General features: G+C 37.6%; 1 protein-coding gene across 1 annotated transcript in view; it reads right to left on the bottom strand.

The window, feature by feature from the left end:
* The window catches only part of LOC121443450 (highly divergent homeobox-like), a 123291-nt gene that overhangs the window by 66951 nt on the left and 37362 nt on the right, over window positions 1-18978 (bottom strand). The window contains exon 4 of the mRNA XM_041645203.1: window positions 6804-6857. Coding sequence (XP_041501137.1) covers window positions 6804-6857 — 54 coding nt within the window. The remainder of the gene's footprint in view (window positions 1-6803; window positions 6858-18978) is intronic.

Here is an 18978-nt window from a genome sequence, read left to right as displayed (position 1 = left end):
GAACACTGTAGTCATTGTGCAACGTTCATACATTCTCACGTAGACAGACAGAGACAGACAGATAGATAGACAGATTACATTTACTGTATGGTATGTAATATGTGGCCTGAAAATAAATATTATTAATTAATATTAGAACAGAAGAACCTGTGTTCCTTTCATGAGGGTTACCAAATGGGAATGTCTGGCAAGTAGTTGACACTGAAACTGCCAAGTCTTGGGAAATTATTTTAGTTCAATAAATTCTGACATTGGAGAAAAACACAAACACATTCTTCTATATTTCTGACACAGCATGGAACACAAGTTAGATTTTAGTGGAATCATACTTGGTTCTGTTGGTGGTGTCCTATATAGGGTAAATGAACATTTATTCGCATCTCCCCTAGAAAAGTTTTGTGACAATGTGACACAGTCAGAGAGCAGAAGACACAAGTTATCAGCTTTTGGAGAGCAGCTTGTGCAATGGGAAAGATAACAAACACCTGGAGTCTTCAGGTCTGCAGATAAAGATGGGTCATTCAAGTTGGTCTACAAAGAGGAGAGGGCTGTTTTTCCAAATGCAGACACAAACCAAAATGTATAAAGATCATAACAACAAGAAAAGGAAAAGAATTCAAACTAATCTCCTGAAAGGAACCCTAAAGAAATGAAGGCTATGAATTACCTGAAAAAGAAGCTCAAAACATTACAAAATTCATAGGTGACTACTGAATTTGAACCAGGAACATGATGTATGATTAAAAGAAAAACATTAGCAAGATGAATGTGATAGAGAAGTATCAACTAGATTCTAGCTACTAGAAATTGAGGAGAGGAGTCATGTAATAACAGAATTAAAAAATTAACAGAATAGTTAACCTGCAGTCCTAAGCAGAAGAAAGGATCCGTGAACTTGGAGACATGAGTTTAAATTATGCAGTACATAGATAGTAAGAAAAGAACTATTAGCAAAGGATGAAGAAAGGGCAAGGGAACTATGAGGTATCATCCAGTGAACAAATGTATATGTGGAAGAAGTCTCACAAACGCAAGAATATATAATAAAGATTATTTAAACTTTTAAAATACCACTATTATATATCAGGATTGGGCATGCCATAGACTTTGTGTGAACAATCTGTAGTAGTAGCTTCTCTTCTTCCACAAAGTGGGTCCTAGGAATCAAACTTAAATGCTCAAGCATGTCAGCAAGTATCTTTATCTGCTGAGACATCTTGAAGGCCCAAGATCATTTAAATATGGACAGTTTCAAAAATTGTATTATATATATATATATATATATATATATATATATATATATATAATTTACTTAGAGAATAGACTGTAGATGCTATCACTTCAGGGGGAAAAAATGGCCAGCAAAATACATATTAGAGAATTTGCTTACAGTCTTTGCAAGCTCTAAGATTTAATTTGCAACTCTGAAACAAACAAAGCCAAGAATGATAAATATGAGATGGACAAGCTAACTCTCTTCAATGTACAAGTTTATAAAAACTATATTACAAAATGTAAATGTAATAAAATCCTTTAAAAGTAAAGTTATTTAAAATACCTAAAATTTGTAAGCTCTGGAAGCATGCTGTGCTTATTTTTATAATACTTCATTGTGCACTTAAACTATTCAAAGATACCAAAGATGGAGGAAAGGTCTTAGAGCATGTTAGGGAAATGCTTTACCAGGGAGACACATACCCTGTTTACATACATTCTTTAAGTCATAATATCTCATGCTGTATTTTTGCAATTTAACAAAATCATCATAAAAATTATTTAGATATTTCTGCCTTACTTACCACACCAGATCTTTGATATCTAATGTATAATTTATGTTTACTTCACAGGCTATTTTGGAGCTACATTATTATTACATGTACTATGACTGCATCTAAATTTCATGAGATTTAGAGTTTTCAAAGTATACTAAAATATCCAGGTGTACCAGTAACTGAATGGAATGTTAGTTAAAGATTTATTGAGGTATAATTAAGTTGCATTATTAATTCACTCAATAATTTCAGTCTATCTACTGAAGTTTTCATTTTTTTTTCGTTGTCTTAAATTCTACTTATCTGCACTCAAGTTCACTTAGTATATATTCTTTTATCTCCATGTCAATACTGAGCCAACTACCAATTTGTTTATAGATGTATTTTTCAGTACTATACTTTTATTTATTTCACTATGATAATGTCTAATGTTTTCTTTAGATTATTTTATTAAGTAGGGGGATTGAAGCCAGTGCCCAGTGCATGGCAAACAAGCCAACTCAGCTAGCCCCCCACCATTCCGTTCCTGTTTTTAAAGATAATTTGTACCTGCTTACTGAAGTTTTTCCACGATCTGTGTTCTAACTTGTTTGTCTGATAACAGCATCTGATTCTCCTCTGTGTTTGTGTCAGTAAATTGCCTTTTATCGCTCATGTCGCAACATTCCTGTTTTTCTGTCTACTGAGGAATTTCCACCAGGCCCTGGACTTTCTGACCATTATCTTCCTAGGCTTTTGGGCTTATCTTTTATTTTAATAGATACCCATTCACTGAGGTTCGGCATAGAGATTCTGAAGGTTTATACAAGTTTATCACATCACAAGAATGGGAGCCCATGCCTCTAGAAACAAGCCTTCCAGGCAACCAAGTTCCAAACCTTTAGCAGGGCAAGAATACACTCAGTTTCCCTGCTGCCCCCCCCCCCCCCAAACAGGCCGATCACTGTCATGCTGGTAAGGCATATGTTATCTAGGACCTTTGTTCTGTGTAAATTTCCACTCACCCCTTAACCGGAGATGTGGTTGGAACTTTGCAAACATCTGCCTTAGCCCCAAACCATAGAGAGCACAGTGTGTTTTAACCTAATATGGTCATGTTGACTGACCTAAGGTCTACTTCTTGTGGTGCAACATTTACCATTCCCTAAGAAAACTTTCAAAAACAGCACCCTTAGGTTTCTCAAAGTCATCTGTAACTTTACCTCAGACATTGCCCCAAGGTTGACTTGAATTAACCTTTTGCCTGTCTTGAGACATCTCTGGAACTACTGTGTTCTTATAATCTGGAAACTTAAGAGACTTATAGTTTCAGTGATTCTTTAATTTCTATGATCTTTAATGCTATTTTCACGTGATCTGACACCACTGGTGCTTCCACTAATCTTGTTAATGCCCCCAAAAGCAATGGAGACTCAGACACTTGAGAGGCTATCTTTCCTACTAATGCCACTCAATAGGTCCATATCAGTAGAAAACAAAATGGATTCACCATGTTTCAGGGAGTTCCTGTTGTGACTTGATTCTTCTTGATGGCGCTGATTATCAACCTTGTTTGATACATGGAATACAGAACTATGTAGTGTATAGGACACAAAGAGAGGCTCCCCAAAGCAAGTCTGTTGAGTGTTCTCTGTTAGCATTTCAGCTAGGTGTCTCTGGGAGAGAAGGAGAGGTCTGCCCCAGTTAGGAAGGCAAGCACTTCCGTGGCTGCAAACTGTCAGTAAGAGTTTCTTTCCAGCTTATAGTCCTAGACAAGTCACCAAACTTATTTGTGGAACCCCTGGGGTGAGGTGAGGATATTGGTGCTTTTTTTCTATTGCTGGTTTGAATGTCATTTAAATTGGGTACCTTTCTACCTTATGGTTTCTCCATGCCCTGGATTCTACAACCCTGTCACCTTCTCTCCACTTCTCTGAAATCTCTTACATTATTGTCAGCATTGTGTCTCTACTTTATGGGGAAGAGAAAAAAGTAAAGCATCTGAACAGTCTTGTCTCAAATCCGAAGTCATAGATCTAATTTCATTTGTCCTTAAAACTCATCAGTCATTTGCAACTTCAGTTACATTTCTAAATGTCTACTTATTTCTTTTTCATGGTTTAATAGTTTTCTGCGTGCCAGTTACAATTAAGCATTTTTGGTACTTGATTAAATATAGTTTTATGGGTCCTACAGAAAGTCCATAAGAAAACAATCTTAATGATTTTTTATATTATAGTTCCAAGCCCAGAGTTGTTATAAACATCAGTTACAAATTCCTTCTAAATACTGAATTGTATTCATTGGTAAGGTGGTGTGGGACCATGGTCTGTATTCTGTCAATTATATTTTAAATAAATGCTGATTGACCAGTAGCCAGGCAGGAAGTATAAGTGGGACAACCAGACAGGAAGTAGAGGCGGGTCAAGGAGAACAGGAGAATTCTAAGAAGGAGGAAGCCCATTCCTCCCCAGTCCTGTCGCAACCACAGAAGAAGGAAGATGTGATTGCCCCATTGAAAAAGGTACTGAGCCATGTGGCTAACACAAATAAGAATAATGGGCTAATATAAATTATAGGAGCTAATAATAAGCCTGAGCCAATGGGCCAATCAGTTTATCATTAATATAGACCTCTGTGTGATTTCTTTGGGGCTAATCATCTGTGGAACCTGGTGGGAGGACAGAAACCAGAAAGGAAAAAAAAAACTCAGACAACAAGTGGTGCCTACGTGAACAAGTGCATCCACATAAAGTCTGACAGAGCTTGTTAAATAATTCTAGACAGAAAAGAATAGAGTAAATCATGGCTTCTTGGTAGCAGCAATTTCTCGGGTCTGCTCTGCTTGCTACAAGGCAAGCAAGCACTGTCATTTAAGAGAAGCTTCCTGACTCAGCTTTTGCTGCAAAACTTTGCAGCTCTTTAAAAAGGTCTTGCCACAAAACACTTAAATGGTGTTGATGAAAAGCTGACCGCATGCTTTCTGTTGGTGGCAGGGACCTTGAAACACCATAGAGTTGTGGCAATAAACATGGCTCCGGCCAGTACCTCAGCCATGAGGCTAAAATCTCAGAAAGCTAAGAAATGTACTGGATCCAGCCAACAAAGCCATAGCTTTAATCCTACCCATACTGCTTAGCAAATTAAAGACTCATGTGGTCAGGAAAAAAAAAAGAGAGAGATATACATTAAAGAGAGAGTCAAAGATGAAGGAAAGCTCTAATTGGTTTTCAATGTGTTAAGAATATATGTAGGCTTGGGAGAGAAAAGAAAATGGTTAAAGTCCTTAAAATAAAAAGAAAGAAAGAGTATTTGGGTGTGGTGGCACACGCCTTCAATCCCAACACTTAGGAGACAGAGGCAGGCAGACCTCTATGAGTTCAAGGTGCAGTGGCACATGCATTTAATCCCAATGCCTGGGAGGCAGAGGCAGACAGACCTCTGTGAGTTCAAGGTGTGGTAGCACACATCTTTAATCCCAATACTTAGAAGACAGAGTCAGAGAGACCGCTGTGAATTCAAGGTGTGGTGGCATACACCTTTAATCCCAGCACTTGGGAGGCAGAGGCAGGTAGATCTCTGTGAGTTCAAAGACAGCCTGGTCTATACAGAGAGTTCCAGGACAGCCAAAGATATACAGAGAACCCGTCTCAAAAAGTAAAAGTAAAAATAAAAGAAATAGAGATTAAAATAAAGTCATGTAAAGATGAAAATTACACAGAGAATCTTAATACTGTATGTTATTATGCTCTCTTTGAATTATTTGAATGCTGAGGAAGGAGCAACAGCTGCTAAAAGATATTTGCTTATAAATGCTGCTGAATTAATCCAAGATAGATATTTTGAAAATACCTTGATTTCAAAATTGAAGTCACAAAGTATGTTACTTTGGAGAAGAGATTTTGCTTTTGTTTCCACAGGAAATAAGAACCTGTGGATTCATTCTGAGTTAAGAAAAATCAGCTTTGATCAAGAAAGACTACCTGAGAAATCTCCAGTAGAAACAGATGGCCCAGATGTCAGAGTTCTACATCCAGAACAGATTCAAGATACTGTCTGAGATGATCAAGCCTCACAGGATCAGGACTTGATCATAATTCTAAATTTTGTTTAGGTCCCCATAAGATTATCAGCACCCCCAACCAGCAGAAAGTAGCCTGGAATACTACACCCACATTCCCAAAAAATGGACTATGGATGATCTTGGGTTTTTGTTTTTGTTTTTTAAAGAGGGGGAAGTGGTGTGGGACCATGGTCTATATTCTATCAATTATATTTTAAATAAACGCAAATTGGCCAGTAACCAGGCAGGAAGTATAGGCAGGAAAACCAGACAAGAAATAGAGGTGAGTCAAGGAGAACAGGAGAATTCCGGGAAGGAGGAAGCCCATTCCTCCCCAGTCCTGTCCCAACCACAGAAGAAGGAAGATGTGATTACCCTGCTGAAAAAGGTACCAAGCTATGTGGCTAACACAGATAAGAATAATGGGCTAATATAAGTTATAAGAGCTAATAAGAATCCTGAGCCAATGGGCCAATCAGTTTATTATTAATATAGACCTCTGTGTGATTTCTTTGGGGCTAAACAACTGTGGGACCAGGCAGGACAGAAACCTCACACAACAGTAAGGCATATTTGTAATATTTATTATCCTTTAAGATTAAACTGTATGATCAACTAAATAGTAGGAAACTGAGATTTTATGAGTTGCTTTAAATGTTTTCTTTATTTATAAATCCATTTTCTTTAATTTTTGTTAGATTTTTCTTTGTCATAAACTGCATTATGAAAAACTTGCAAATAAAGATATAAATTTGTTTTTAAACAGAAGTCCTGGCCAAAGAATACTCAGTATATTGATTTCTGCACTTTAATTAATGCTGTCTTTGCAGATTAAATAGCATGAGCTGGAAATACATTCTTCTGAGATAATTCAGTTTTATCAAAGGTAAATTTTACTAGTTCTTTAAAAAATCACCAACATTTCAAAGGCATTCCACTAAGAATATGAGAGGCAATGCATTTGCTGCTTGAAAGCAAAGGTTACTTACTGCTCTTTTCCTAGAACACCCTGTAATCCAAGGCACAGTAAGGGTTCCTGAAATCTGTGGAAACAACAAATGGAATCTTAGTAAAGTATGGATTCACATTGCTTGTAATGCTGATAAACACTAAAAAACACAGTGCATGCTGTGAAAATAAATAGATAGATCTGTATTCAAATTATACTCCAAATCAAAGGTATTTTTCCTTACCAATTTAGAGGGCCTTCCCTTGCATAAAAAGAAAAAATTAAAAATGGTATAAAATTCCCTTAGAAATTACAAAATAAATGTTTGTTGGGTCCTGTAAAGGATATGAAAGTGTATGGAAAATAAAATTATTTTAAAAATGTAATGCTTTAAGGATTAAATGGAAAATGGAACTTCTTAAAAACACCATCAGCCTAGGCAGTTTGGATGCTCAACTTACTAGACCTGGATGGAGGTGGGGGTTCCTTGGACTTCCCACAGGACAGGGAACCCTGATTGCTTTTCGGGCTGAGGAGAGGGTGGGGACTTAATTGGGGGAGGGGGAGGGAAATGGGAGGCGGTGGCGGGGAAGAGACAGAAATCTTTAATAAATAAATAAATTTAAAAAAAGAAACAAAAAAAAACATCATCACAAACAAGAGATGATATTATAAATGAAACACATTAAGTATTTACTTCGAACACTCAGCAGTTGCTAACATAAATATTGTTATAGTCACCTTCTTAATGTAAACCTTAGGGATTCAGTGCAAATCACTGAATCACTGTTTCTCTAAATTGTGTCCTCACTAGTTATCTATCTTGTTATGCATTCCACTCTTTATCCACCCTTATCATAGAATGATAAAATGTAGATTGTAAAAGATCACTGAATTAAAGGACAATACTTTTGTATAAATAAAATATGGCTGTAAAAGGTAGCAAGGTGAACTTTTAAGCCACATCAACCACATCAAGGCTATCAAGATAAGAATGTGTCCAGCAAAATCTGTTCTTTTTGAGTCACAGTTCAGTATTCAGTGTTGAAGTTGTGCAATGTTGCAATCATGAACAGATAGGTACATCTTCCAGAGTCTACAATTATTTCATATCTTGGCAAATACTTGCCAATATTGTCTCCAAATGTTGAGAGATTTTAACTTTTACAAATGGAACAGAGTAATGGTCATAGTTACGAACACACTTGCTTCAATTCCCTGTATAAAGGAGATGGGAATTTGGCTTCACATAGTAAAAGTATTTTTCTTCATTGTAAAATATTTTCACTCAGTGTACAATAAAATGGCGATTAGCTGAATGCTGAAGGTCATGACAGAGTTGCATAATTGACTTTTTATTTTAAAATAAATAGGGTAAATCAACTAAAATAATCACATTCTGTGCTCCATAAAATAGCAAAATTCAATTATTTCGAATTATCGCTTTACATAGTTCTATTAGTGAGAATAATTCAAGAGAAGCTCCACAGAACTTCTAGAAAACAAGTATGCTATCACAAAAAAAATATGGCTAAAACAGAATTGTAAAACAGCAACTACTAAAGAGTTGGGTAAAACTAAAATTTTATAATCAACTAACATCTACTGTAATATATTCTCTATTCCCTTACATTTCTAGCACAATCTAAAGAACAGCTAACCAGAGTAGCTAGATTTGTTTTGTTTTACAAAATTGAAGAATACCATAAATAAACATTTATATAACTTTGGGGAGTCTTGTTTGGTACAAAATCGAAGGCGGGATTCTCTTTCACTAGAACCTAAAAAGCATAGTACTCAAGTGAAATGGACAATAAGTTTTAATGTTTTACATAAACAGCTTGGTTTTAAAAATTATGAAAGGAATTTACAAGGAGTGAGTCAAGGTGGATCTTACATATATTTCAAAACTTACACAGCCAAATGAGTGCTCTATATTTTAAAGTAGGAAATTTAGGATATTATAGACTCATTACAATAATGTTGTCATTGTTGAAAGCATCTGGGAAACTTGGAAATGTCAGTTCATGCCTCATCCAGAGATTCTGTCTCATTACTTCACACACCTTTTATTGTAACTAAAAAATACACCCTAGATTAAACATTCATACTATTCACTAAATGTGGCTCAGAATGAATTCTATTTTCCAAAATCAAATTTTAGTGATGATTTGTCATCACTAAAAGCATTTAAAAGAATCCCACAGGTACTTAAAACAATTGTAAAAGACTTCAAAAACTTTTTGACAAATTGAACATTATTGAAATAAGTAGATATAACTTTCCAAGGTATCTAATTTAAATTCTGTTCAAATGTCTATCAGGTATCTCTCCTATATGAGATTGTTACAGGAAATAAAAAGATAGGTAAAAAACCTAATTTCCTGGAGGGCAAGAACTATGATTTGAAAGGAAGAGATAAGAAAGGTACATGAAAGATTTTAATACAAAGAAAGCTATAGTAAGAGTTATAATGGATGTCCAATAAATAAAGCAGTACAAGTTCAAAGTATGGCAATATTACACCCACTTGTGGATTGGTATCTCAGCTGCATCTTAAAAAGTGAGTAGAATATTGATAGAACTAGAAAGAGATATTCCAAGAAAAAAAGAATTGTATTATCACTGTGGCATAACAGCATAGCTGTGTCCAAGGAAATGTCAGTCACTTTGTTGAAGTAAGGAATGCCATCTACACTTCAATCTAATTCTATAGAAAATATGGAGCTATTGAAATGTCTTTGGTACATCTGTTATGTGGCAGAACTATATTTTTGTAGATTAGGAAGTTTAATATGTCTCAGCATGTATAAGAAGTACACAAACTTTTCTAAATATTTGTGCAAGAGGCAATACAGACTTGACTAAGAAGGATGAAAGGTAAAGAGAAATGCAAAAAATCAATACATTAAAAGACAGATATTATGTATGAGACAGAAAATAATTGAATGCTTGGGAGATGACAATGGGCTTTGTTTAATGAACATCATAAAGCTACTTCCTAGACAGGCCAACCCGTTCAATCTAACCAAGAATCATAAGTTTAATATAAGGATATGTCTTTTGCTGGAAGTCTGTGTCTTATGACTAAGCGTGGATATATTTGGAAAAAATGCAATTGCTTGGATGTAAATTAGAATTACATTGTGTGTGTGTAGTTGTGCATAGTAATTCACATGTTTCATGTAAAATCATGCTTATACTTTGAACTGATGATACAAATCAATATATAATTTTTAAATCATTTTGAAAATTAAAATTATTTCCTTTCAGAGAATTTATATCCTACAAATGTCACACAGGAATTCCATTAAATATTAACCTGATTCAAAAAGTAATTTAGTTATTTTGTTCGTTAGTGTTTGTCAGCTTAACACAGGCTAGTCATCTGAAAAGAAGAAAGTTCAATTGAGAAAATGTCTACAAAAGATTGACCTGTGTGAAAAACTATGGAGCATTTACTTGATTAATGGTTGGTATGGGAGGGCCCAGCTCACTGTGAGCAATGCCACTCCTGGGCCAGTGGTCCTGAGTTGTATAACAAAACAAATATTGGAGAGCAATTTAGTACGCAATATTCCTTCATGGTCTCTATTTCAGTTCCTGTCTTGAGGCTTCTTGTGTTCCTGGCCAAAACTTCCTCAATGATGGATTGTAATGTGGACGTGTAAGTCAAATAAACCTTTTCTTCTGAAGTTGCTTTGGTCATGCTGTTTTCTAATGGGGTATTATTGTGGCAGACCTGACCATGTCATTTCTGGGAGGGTTGTGATATATTTTGTGATGCTGGGCTGAAAAAAGCCATTGACAACTCAGAGCTTAATGAGCTGTTCTGTGGTAACTTGAAAGATAATGCTGAAAAAGATGCAGAGAATGGAAGCCTAGCTTGTTATATGTTTTAGAGGGAAGTTTTTGAGAATCCTTCAGACTTTATCCAGGTCATTCAAGAAATATTTTAAGTTACAAATATATGATGTTTGCTCAGCTGGGGCTGAAATATCAATTATGATTAACAAGAGACCAGCACCACTACAATAAAACCTTTGCTTCACTGGGACAATTGAGCTGTTGGCTTTGGCTGAGCGATAACTATGATTAATAAGATACCAGAATCATTGAGGAAAAAATAATTGAGAAAGTGTTCTCTCAGGTTCTGCACACAGAAACTGTGGTCCTGAAGGGGACAAAATTACACCTCATATTGGCAGCCAAACTTAGTAATGTGTATGAATCTCTCACATGGTACTTTTTTTTGAAGTCATGAAGTGGCCCTGGAAAGCACTGAGGCTCCACACTGTGAATGGTCAGGAGAGGCCATTCATGAAGGTAAATCCTCAGTTGTAGAGGAATACCCAGGATTGAAATGATCATGGGGAAATGCCAAGGCTTGGAACCAAATAACAGGGTTGGAGTCCCTGAAGAGAGGCTGGGAGTTCATTGGTCAAGGTGCAACATATGGAGACCCCGGCATTTTGGAAAAGTCAGTAATATGGGATGACCAACAAAGTCAGCAGCAGATTTAGAATGGAGCCCACCTGAAACTATGAAATGAACTGTGTGCCTTGTGGATAGACGAACTAGAGAAGTAGAACTGCCCAGGTTCTGCAGCGCCCAGAAGATCTTGAGTAAAGTCTAGATGTGGGATATCCAGTTACAAGATTTGATCTACACTGCTGGATGTTGGTTTTGTGTTGCTTTGATGGTGACTATACATTTGTTCTTTCTTGGAGCAATAAAGTATTTAGATTGTTTCCTTGTTTTCTTACGAACCCACAGTTATAACAACTTGAATATTTTAGAAACATCAAAACTTTAACAAGACACTAAGTTTTCAAAGACAACTTGGCTTTTAAATTGTTGATTATTTTTGAAGACTGTGAAACTTTAAAAGTTATACTATGTTTTATATTGTACTATTAATAGTACTATGACATTTTGGAGACAAGAAAGAAAAGATTATGGCTAATAGTGATGTGTTTTTTTTGTGTCAAGCTGACAAGGGTCAGTTGTGTTAGTTTTGTCAACTTGACACAAGCTAGAGTCTTCTGAGAAGAGGAAATCTCAATTAAGAAAATGCTCCATAAGATCAGCCTATAGGCAAGTTTGTAGGCAAATCTATGGGACATTTTTCTTGATTAATATTTGATGTAGGGGAGCCCAGCTCATTGTGGGTGAGGCCATCAATGGGAAGATGGTCCTGTGGTATATAAGAAAGAAAGAATAAGTCAGAAAGAACAAGCCAGTAAGCAGCATCCCCCCATGCTCTCTGCTTCAGTTTCTACATCTAGGCCCTTGCTTGATCTCCTGTCTTGACTATCCTTAGTGATGGATTGTGATGTGGAAGTGCAAGCCAAATAAATTCTTTCTTTCCCAAGGTGCTTTTGGTCATGGGCTTTATTACAGCAATAGAAACCTAGGACATCTATAAAGAATTCTGCATACAACGTCATAGTACTACTAATAGTACAATAAACACCCTTTTTAAAAAAATTCAAATCATTTTATGAATATACTGAAGTTACAACCTGAAATATGTTTAATTTTATGTGAGTTATGAAAATTGAATTTTCATTAATTAGCCTTTCATTAAATGCAATTTGATTAACTGAACCAATTAGGCAATAACTGTCTCTCAACTGTAAGAAATTCATAAATCAATGTTTTAGCTTTCCTTCAATTGTTCTGCTATTAGGTGAGCATTAATGCTTGACAATCACAGTGCTTAATTGGCAGAGTTCTAGTTTTTTTTTTAATTATAAGGTGCATAGCATGAGAATACTGTTAGGCATATGATAAGTCTATAAATATTTTTCATTTAATTGAATTGGTTACAACCTTCACTGTTCACTTGTTATAACTTTCTGAAACAATAAAAAGACAAACATGATAATATGCAAAAGAATAAGAACACTGGAATAGAAGAGGAACTTGCGAGGCGCCAGGAGACCCAGAGTTGGGGTGAGTTTCTGGCCCCGCGGTGCCAGCCCGGGAAGGGGAGTTCAGAGGTTCCTTGGCCCCCTATCCTTCTTGAGCTCTCGGCAGGGCCCCCACTCCCTGCATACCTCCTCTTTCTTCCTAGCCCACCCAGCTCCCATCCAGAACCCTCCCCACCTCGGCCCCACTGTCCTCTTTCTGCAAATAACATCACCCAGCCCAGCCTGTCTGGGCACTGGGTCCGAATCCTCGGGGCACCCAAGCAGGCGGGAGTTCCTTTGTTTCTTTGGCCTGCCTGCACCAAGCAGGGTAGGCGCTTTGTTTGCCACCTGCCCATAAGCACGGAGGCCTGATCTCTCGGCGCCAGGAGACCCAGCCTTGGGGAGACCCAGCGTTGGGGAGGGACAACGTTGGGGAGATCTAGCATTGGGTAGGCAAGGAGACCTAATCCGGTAAAGAAGATCCATAAGGGAGCATTTGGAAGAAGAGATGGGTAGACGCCAAGGCAAGAATTCGCTCTACAAGCTGAAAACAACATGAAGCCACCAGAAACCAGCGACCTCACAACGGGAAGACATGAACACCTTAATCAAGAAGAAGTAGAAAAGGTTGACTTCATGAAAGTGATTGACGCCCTTAAACAGCATGTAAAAAATGCCCTTATAGAAATGGATGAGAAATATAACAGAAAGTTTGAAGAACTGAATAAATCAGTGAATGATACCCTAGAAAACCAAGGAAAAACAATCAAACAGATAATGGAAACGGTGCAAGACTTGAAAACTGAAATGGAGGCAAAGAAGAAAACACAAACAGAGGGCCGGCTGGACATGGAAAATTTAAGTAAACAAACAGAGTCTACAGAAACAAGCATAACCAACAGAATACAAGAGATAGAAGAAAGAATCTCAGATTCTGAAGATACCATAGAGAAAATAAACACTCTGATCAAAGAAAACAGCAAGTCCAACAAACTCTCATCACAAAATATTCAGGAAATATGGGACACAATAAAAAGACCAAACCTAAGAATAATAGGAGTAGAAGAAGGAGAAGAAGTGCAGCTCAATGGTCCAGAAAATATATTTAATCAAATTATAGAAGAAAACTTTCCCAACCTAAAGAAAGATATACCTATGAAGGTTCAAGAAGCATACAGAACACCGAATAGGCTGGATCAAAAAAGAACATCCCCTCGCCATATAATTATCAAAACACAAATCATACAGAATAAGGAAAGAATATTAATAGCTGCAAAGGAAAAAGGCCAAATTACTTATAAAGGTAAACCTATCAGACTTACACCTGACTTCTCCATGGAAACCATGAAAGCCAGAAGGTCCTGGATAGATGTACTGCAGAAACTAAGAGACCATGGATGCAAGCCCAGATTACTATACCCAGCCAAGCTTTCGTTCACTATAAATGGAGAAAATAAAATTTTCCAGGATAAAAACAAATTTAAACAATACGCAGCCACAAATCCAGCCTTACAGAAAGTAATAGAAGGAAAATCACTAACCAAGGAGTCCAACAATGACCACAATAACTCAGACATCTAGAGACCCTTCACCAACACAAATCAAGGAAGGGAAACACACAAACTCTACGACTAAAAAATTGACCGGAGTTAACATCCACTGGTCATTAATATCACTTAATGTCAATGGACTCAACTCACCTATTAAAAGGCACAGGCTAAGAGATTGGATATGAAAACAGGATCCAACATTCTGCTGTTTACAAGAAACACACCTCAACCACAAAGACAGGCACCTACTCAGAGTAAAGGGCTGGGAAAAGGCTTATCAAGCAAATGGACCTAAGAAACAAGCAGGTGTGGCCATACTAATCTCTAACAAAGTTGACTTCAAACTTAAATCAATCAGAAGAGATGGGAGGGGCATTTTATACTCATAACAGGAACAGTTCAGAAGGATGAAGTCTCAATTCTGAACATCTATGCCCCTAATATAAAAGCACCCACGTACATAAAAGAAACATTGCTACAACTCAAGGCAGCCATCAAACCGCACACACTAATAGTAGGAGACTTCAACACTCCTCTCTCACCAATGGACAGGTCAATCAGACAGAAATCTAACAGAGAAATAAGAGAATTAATGGAGGTAATGAATCAAATGGACTTAACAGACATCTATAGAACATTCCACCCAAATAGGAAAGAATATACCTTCTTCTCTGCAGCTCATGGAACCTTCTCAAAAATCGACCACATAGTCGGTAACAAAGCAAACATCCACAATTACAAAAAAATATTAGTAACCACCTGTGTCTTATCAGATCACCATGGATTAAAGTTAGAATTCAACAACAATGCTACCCCCAAAAAGCCTACAAACTCATGGAAACTGAACAGTCAACTACTGAACCATACCTGGATTAAGGAAGAAATTAAAAAAGAAATTAAAGTCTTCCTGGAATTCAATGAAAATAAAGAAACAACATACTTAAACTTATGGAACACTATGAAAGCAGTCCTAAGAGGAAAGTTCATAGCACTAAGTGCCCACTTAAAGAAAACAGAGAAAGCTCACATTGGAGACTTAACAGCCCAACTGAAAGCTCTAGAAAAAAAAAGAAGCAGACTCACCTAGGAGGAGTAGAAGACTGGAAATAATCAAACTGAGGGCTGAAATCAACAAAATAGAAACACAGAAAACAATCCAAAGAATCAATGAAACAAAAAGCTGGTTTCTGGAGAAAATCAACAAGATTGACAAACCCCTATCCAAACTAATCAAACGGCAGAGAGAGAATTTGCAAATTAATAAGATCAGAAATGAAAAGGGGGACATAACCACAGACACAGAGGAAATTCAGAGAATCATTAGATCTTACTACAAAAGCCTATATGCCACAAAACTGGAAAATGTAAAGGAAATGGACACTTTTTTAGATAAATACCATATACCAAAGTTAAACCAGGACCAGGTGAACAATCTAAATAGACCTGTTAGTCGCGAAGAATTAGAAGAGGTTATCAAAACCCTCCCTACCAAAAAAAGCCCAGGACCAGATGGTTTAAAGGCGGAATTCTACCAGAACGTCCAAGAAGAACTAATACCTATACTCCTTAATGTAGTTCACAATATAGAAACAGAAGAGGCATTGCCAAATTCCTTTTATGAAGCTACAGTTACTCTGATACCAAAACCGCACAAAGACTCAACCAAGAAAGAAAATTATAGATCAATCTCACTCATGAACATCGATGCAAAAATCCTCAACAAAATACTGGCCAACCGAATCCAAGAACACATTAGGAAAATTATCCATTATGATCAAGTAAGCTTCATCCCAGGGATGCAGGGCTGGTTCAACATACGAAAATCTTTCAGTGTAATCCAGCATATAAATAAACTGAAAGAAAAAAACCATATGATCATTTCATTCGATGCTGAAAAAGCATTTGACAAAATTCAACACCCCTTTATGATAAAAGTATTGGAGAGATTAGGGATACAAGGGTCATACCTAAATATAATAAAAGCTATATACAGCAAGCCGACAGCTAACACTAAATTAAATGGAGAGAAACTTAAAGCCATCCCACTAAACTCAGGAACACGACAAGGCTGTCCACTCTCGCCATAACTCTTCAATATAGTACTTGAAGTTCTAGCAATAGCAATAAGACAACATAAGGGGATCAAAGGGATTCAAATTGGAAAGGAAGAAGTTAAACTTTCGTTATTTGCAGATGATATGATAGTGTACATAAGCGACCCCAAAAACTCCACCAAAGAACTTTTACAGCTGATAAACACCTTTAGTAATGTGGCAGGATACAAGATAAACTCCAAAAAAATCAGTCGCCCTCTTATACACAAAGGATATGGAAGCAGAGAGGGAAATCAGAGAAGCTTCACCTTTCACAATAGCCACAAACAGCATAAAATATCTTGGGGTAAATCTAACCAAGGAAGTGAAAGATCTATTTGACAAGAACTTTAAGGCATTGAAGAAAGAAACTGAGGAGTATACCAGAAAATGGAAGGACCTTCCTTGCTCTTGGATTGGGAGGATCAACATAGTAAAAATGGCAATTCTACCAAAGGCAATTTATAGATTCAATGCAATCCCCATCAGGGTCCCATCAAAATTCTTCACAGATCTTGAGAGGACAATAATCAACTTTATATGGAAAAACAAAAAACCCAGGATAGCCAAAACAATCCTATACAATAAAGGATTGTCTGCAGGCATTACCATCCCTGACTTCAAACTCTATTACAGAGCTACAGTGATGAAAACAGTGTGGTACTGGCATAAAAACAGAGAAGTTGACCAATGGAATCGTATAGAAGACCCGAATTTTAACCCACAAACCTATGAACACCTCATTTTTGATAAAGGAGCCAAAAGTATACAATGGAAGAAAGAAAGCATTTTTAACAAATGGTGCTGGCATAACTGGATGTCAACCTGTAGAAGAATGAAAATAGACCCATATCTATCACCATGCACAAAACTCAAGTCCAAATGGATTCAAGACCTCACTATCAGTCAGAACACAGTGAACCTGATAGAAGAGAAAGTGGGAAGTACCCTACAGGAGATGGGCACAGGAGATCGTTTCCTATGTGTAACCCCAACAGCACAGACTTTAAGGGCAACATTGAATAAATGGGACCTACTAAAACTGAGAAGCTTCTGTAAAGCAAAGGACACTGTCACCAAGACAAATAGGCAACCTACTGACTGGGAGAAGATCTTCACCAACCCCGCAACAGACAAAGGTCTGATCTCCAAAATATATAGAGAACTCAGGAAACTAGACTTTAAAATGCTAATTAACCCAATTAAAAAATGGGGCACTGAACTGAACAGAGAATTCTCAGCAGAGGAAGTTCAAATGGCCAAAAGACACTTAAGGTCATGCTCAACCTCCTTAGCAATCAGGGAAATGCAAATCAAAACAACTTTGAGATATCATCTTACACCTGTCAGAATGGCTAAAATAAAAAACTCCAATGATAGCCTTTGCTGGAGAGGCTGTGGAGGAAGGGGAACACTCATCCATTGCTGGTGGGAATGCAATCTTGTGCAACCACTTTGGAAATCGGTGTTTCGGTTTCTCAGGAAATTCGGGATCAACTTACCCCTGGACCCAGCAATACCACTCCTGGGAATATACCCAAGAGATGCCCTATCACATGACAAGAGCATTTGTTCAACTATGTTCATAGCAGTATTATTTTTAATAGCCAGAACCTGGAAACAACCTAGATGCCCTTCAATGGAAGAATGGATGAAGAAAGTGTGGAATATCTACACATTAGAGTACTATGCTGCGGTAAAAAACAATGACTTCTAGAATTTTGCATGCAAATGAATGGAAATAGAAAACACTATCCTGAGTGAGGTATCCCAGACCCAAAAAGCTGAACATGGGATGTACTCACTCATAATTGGTTTCTAGCCATAAACAAGGGTCACGGAGTCTACACTTGGTGATCCCAAAGAAGCTAAGTAAGAAGGTGAACCAAAGGAAAAGCATATAGTTGTCCTCTTGGCTATGGGAAGTAGACAAAATTGCCGGGGAGAAAATTGAGATCTTGGGGCTGGGGTGGGATGGAGGTAAGGGGAGATGGGGAGAGAGGGGGGAGAGGGGGAGAATGGGGGGAGCTTGGGGAAGGGGGAGGATTGGGATGAAGGAAGGTTGGATGGGGGAGCACGGAAGCACGGTTCTTAGTTAAGGGAGCCACCTTAGGGTTGGCAAGAGACTTGAACCTAGAGTGGCTCCCAGATATCCAAGCCGAGGTCCCCAGTTAGTTCCTTGGGCAGCTGAGGATGGGGAACCTGAAATGACCCTATCCTAGAGCAATACTGACGAATATCTTGCATATCATCATAGAACCTTCATCTGGTGATGGATGGAGACAGAGACAGAAACCCACACTGGAGCACTGGACTGAGCTCCCAAGGTCCCGATGAGGAGCAGAAGGAGGGAGAACATGAGCAAAGAAGTCGGAACCACGAGGGGAGCACCCACCCACTGAGACAGTGGAGCTGATCTACTGGGAGCTCACCAAGGCCAGCTGAACTGTGACTGAAAAAGCATGGGATAAAACTGCACTCTCTGAGCATGGCGAACAATGAGGGCTGATGAGAACCCAAGGACAATGGCACGGGGTTTTGAACCTACGTAATGTGCTGGCTTTGTGGGAGCCTATCCAGTTTGGATGTTCACCTTCCTAGAAATGCACGGAGGGGGGAGGACCTAGGACTTACCACAGGGCAGGGAAATCTGACTG

Source organism: Microtus oregoni, unplaced genomic scaffold (assembly GCF_018167655.1).
Source record: "Microtus oregoni isolate MIOR12 unplaced genomic scaffold, Mior012 000107F_000, whole genome shotgun sequence".
NCBI lineage: Eukaryota > Metazoa > Chordata > Mammalia > Rodentia > Cricetidae > Microtus > Microtus oregoni.
Note: the sequence above shows the minus strand (reverse complement) of the source record. Positions and strands in the feature narration are given on the sequence as shown.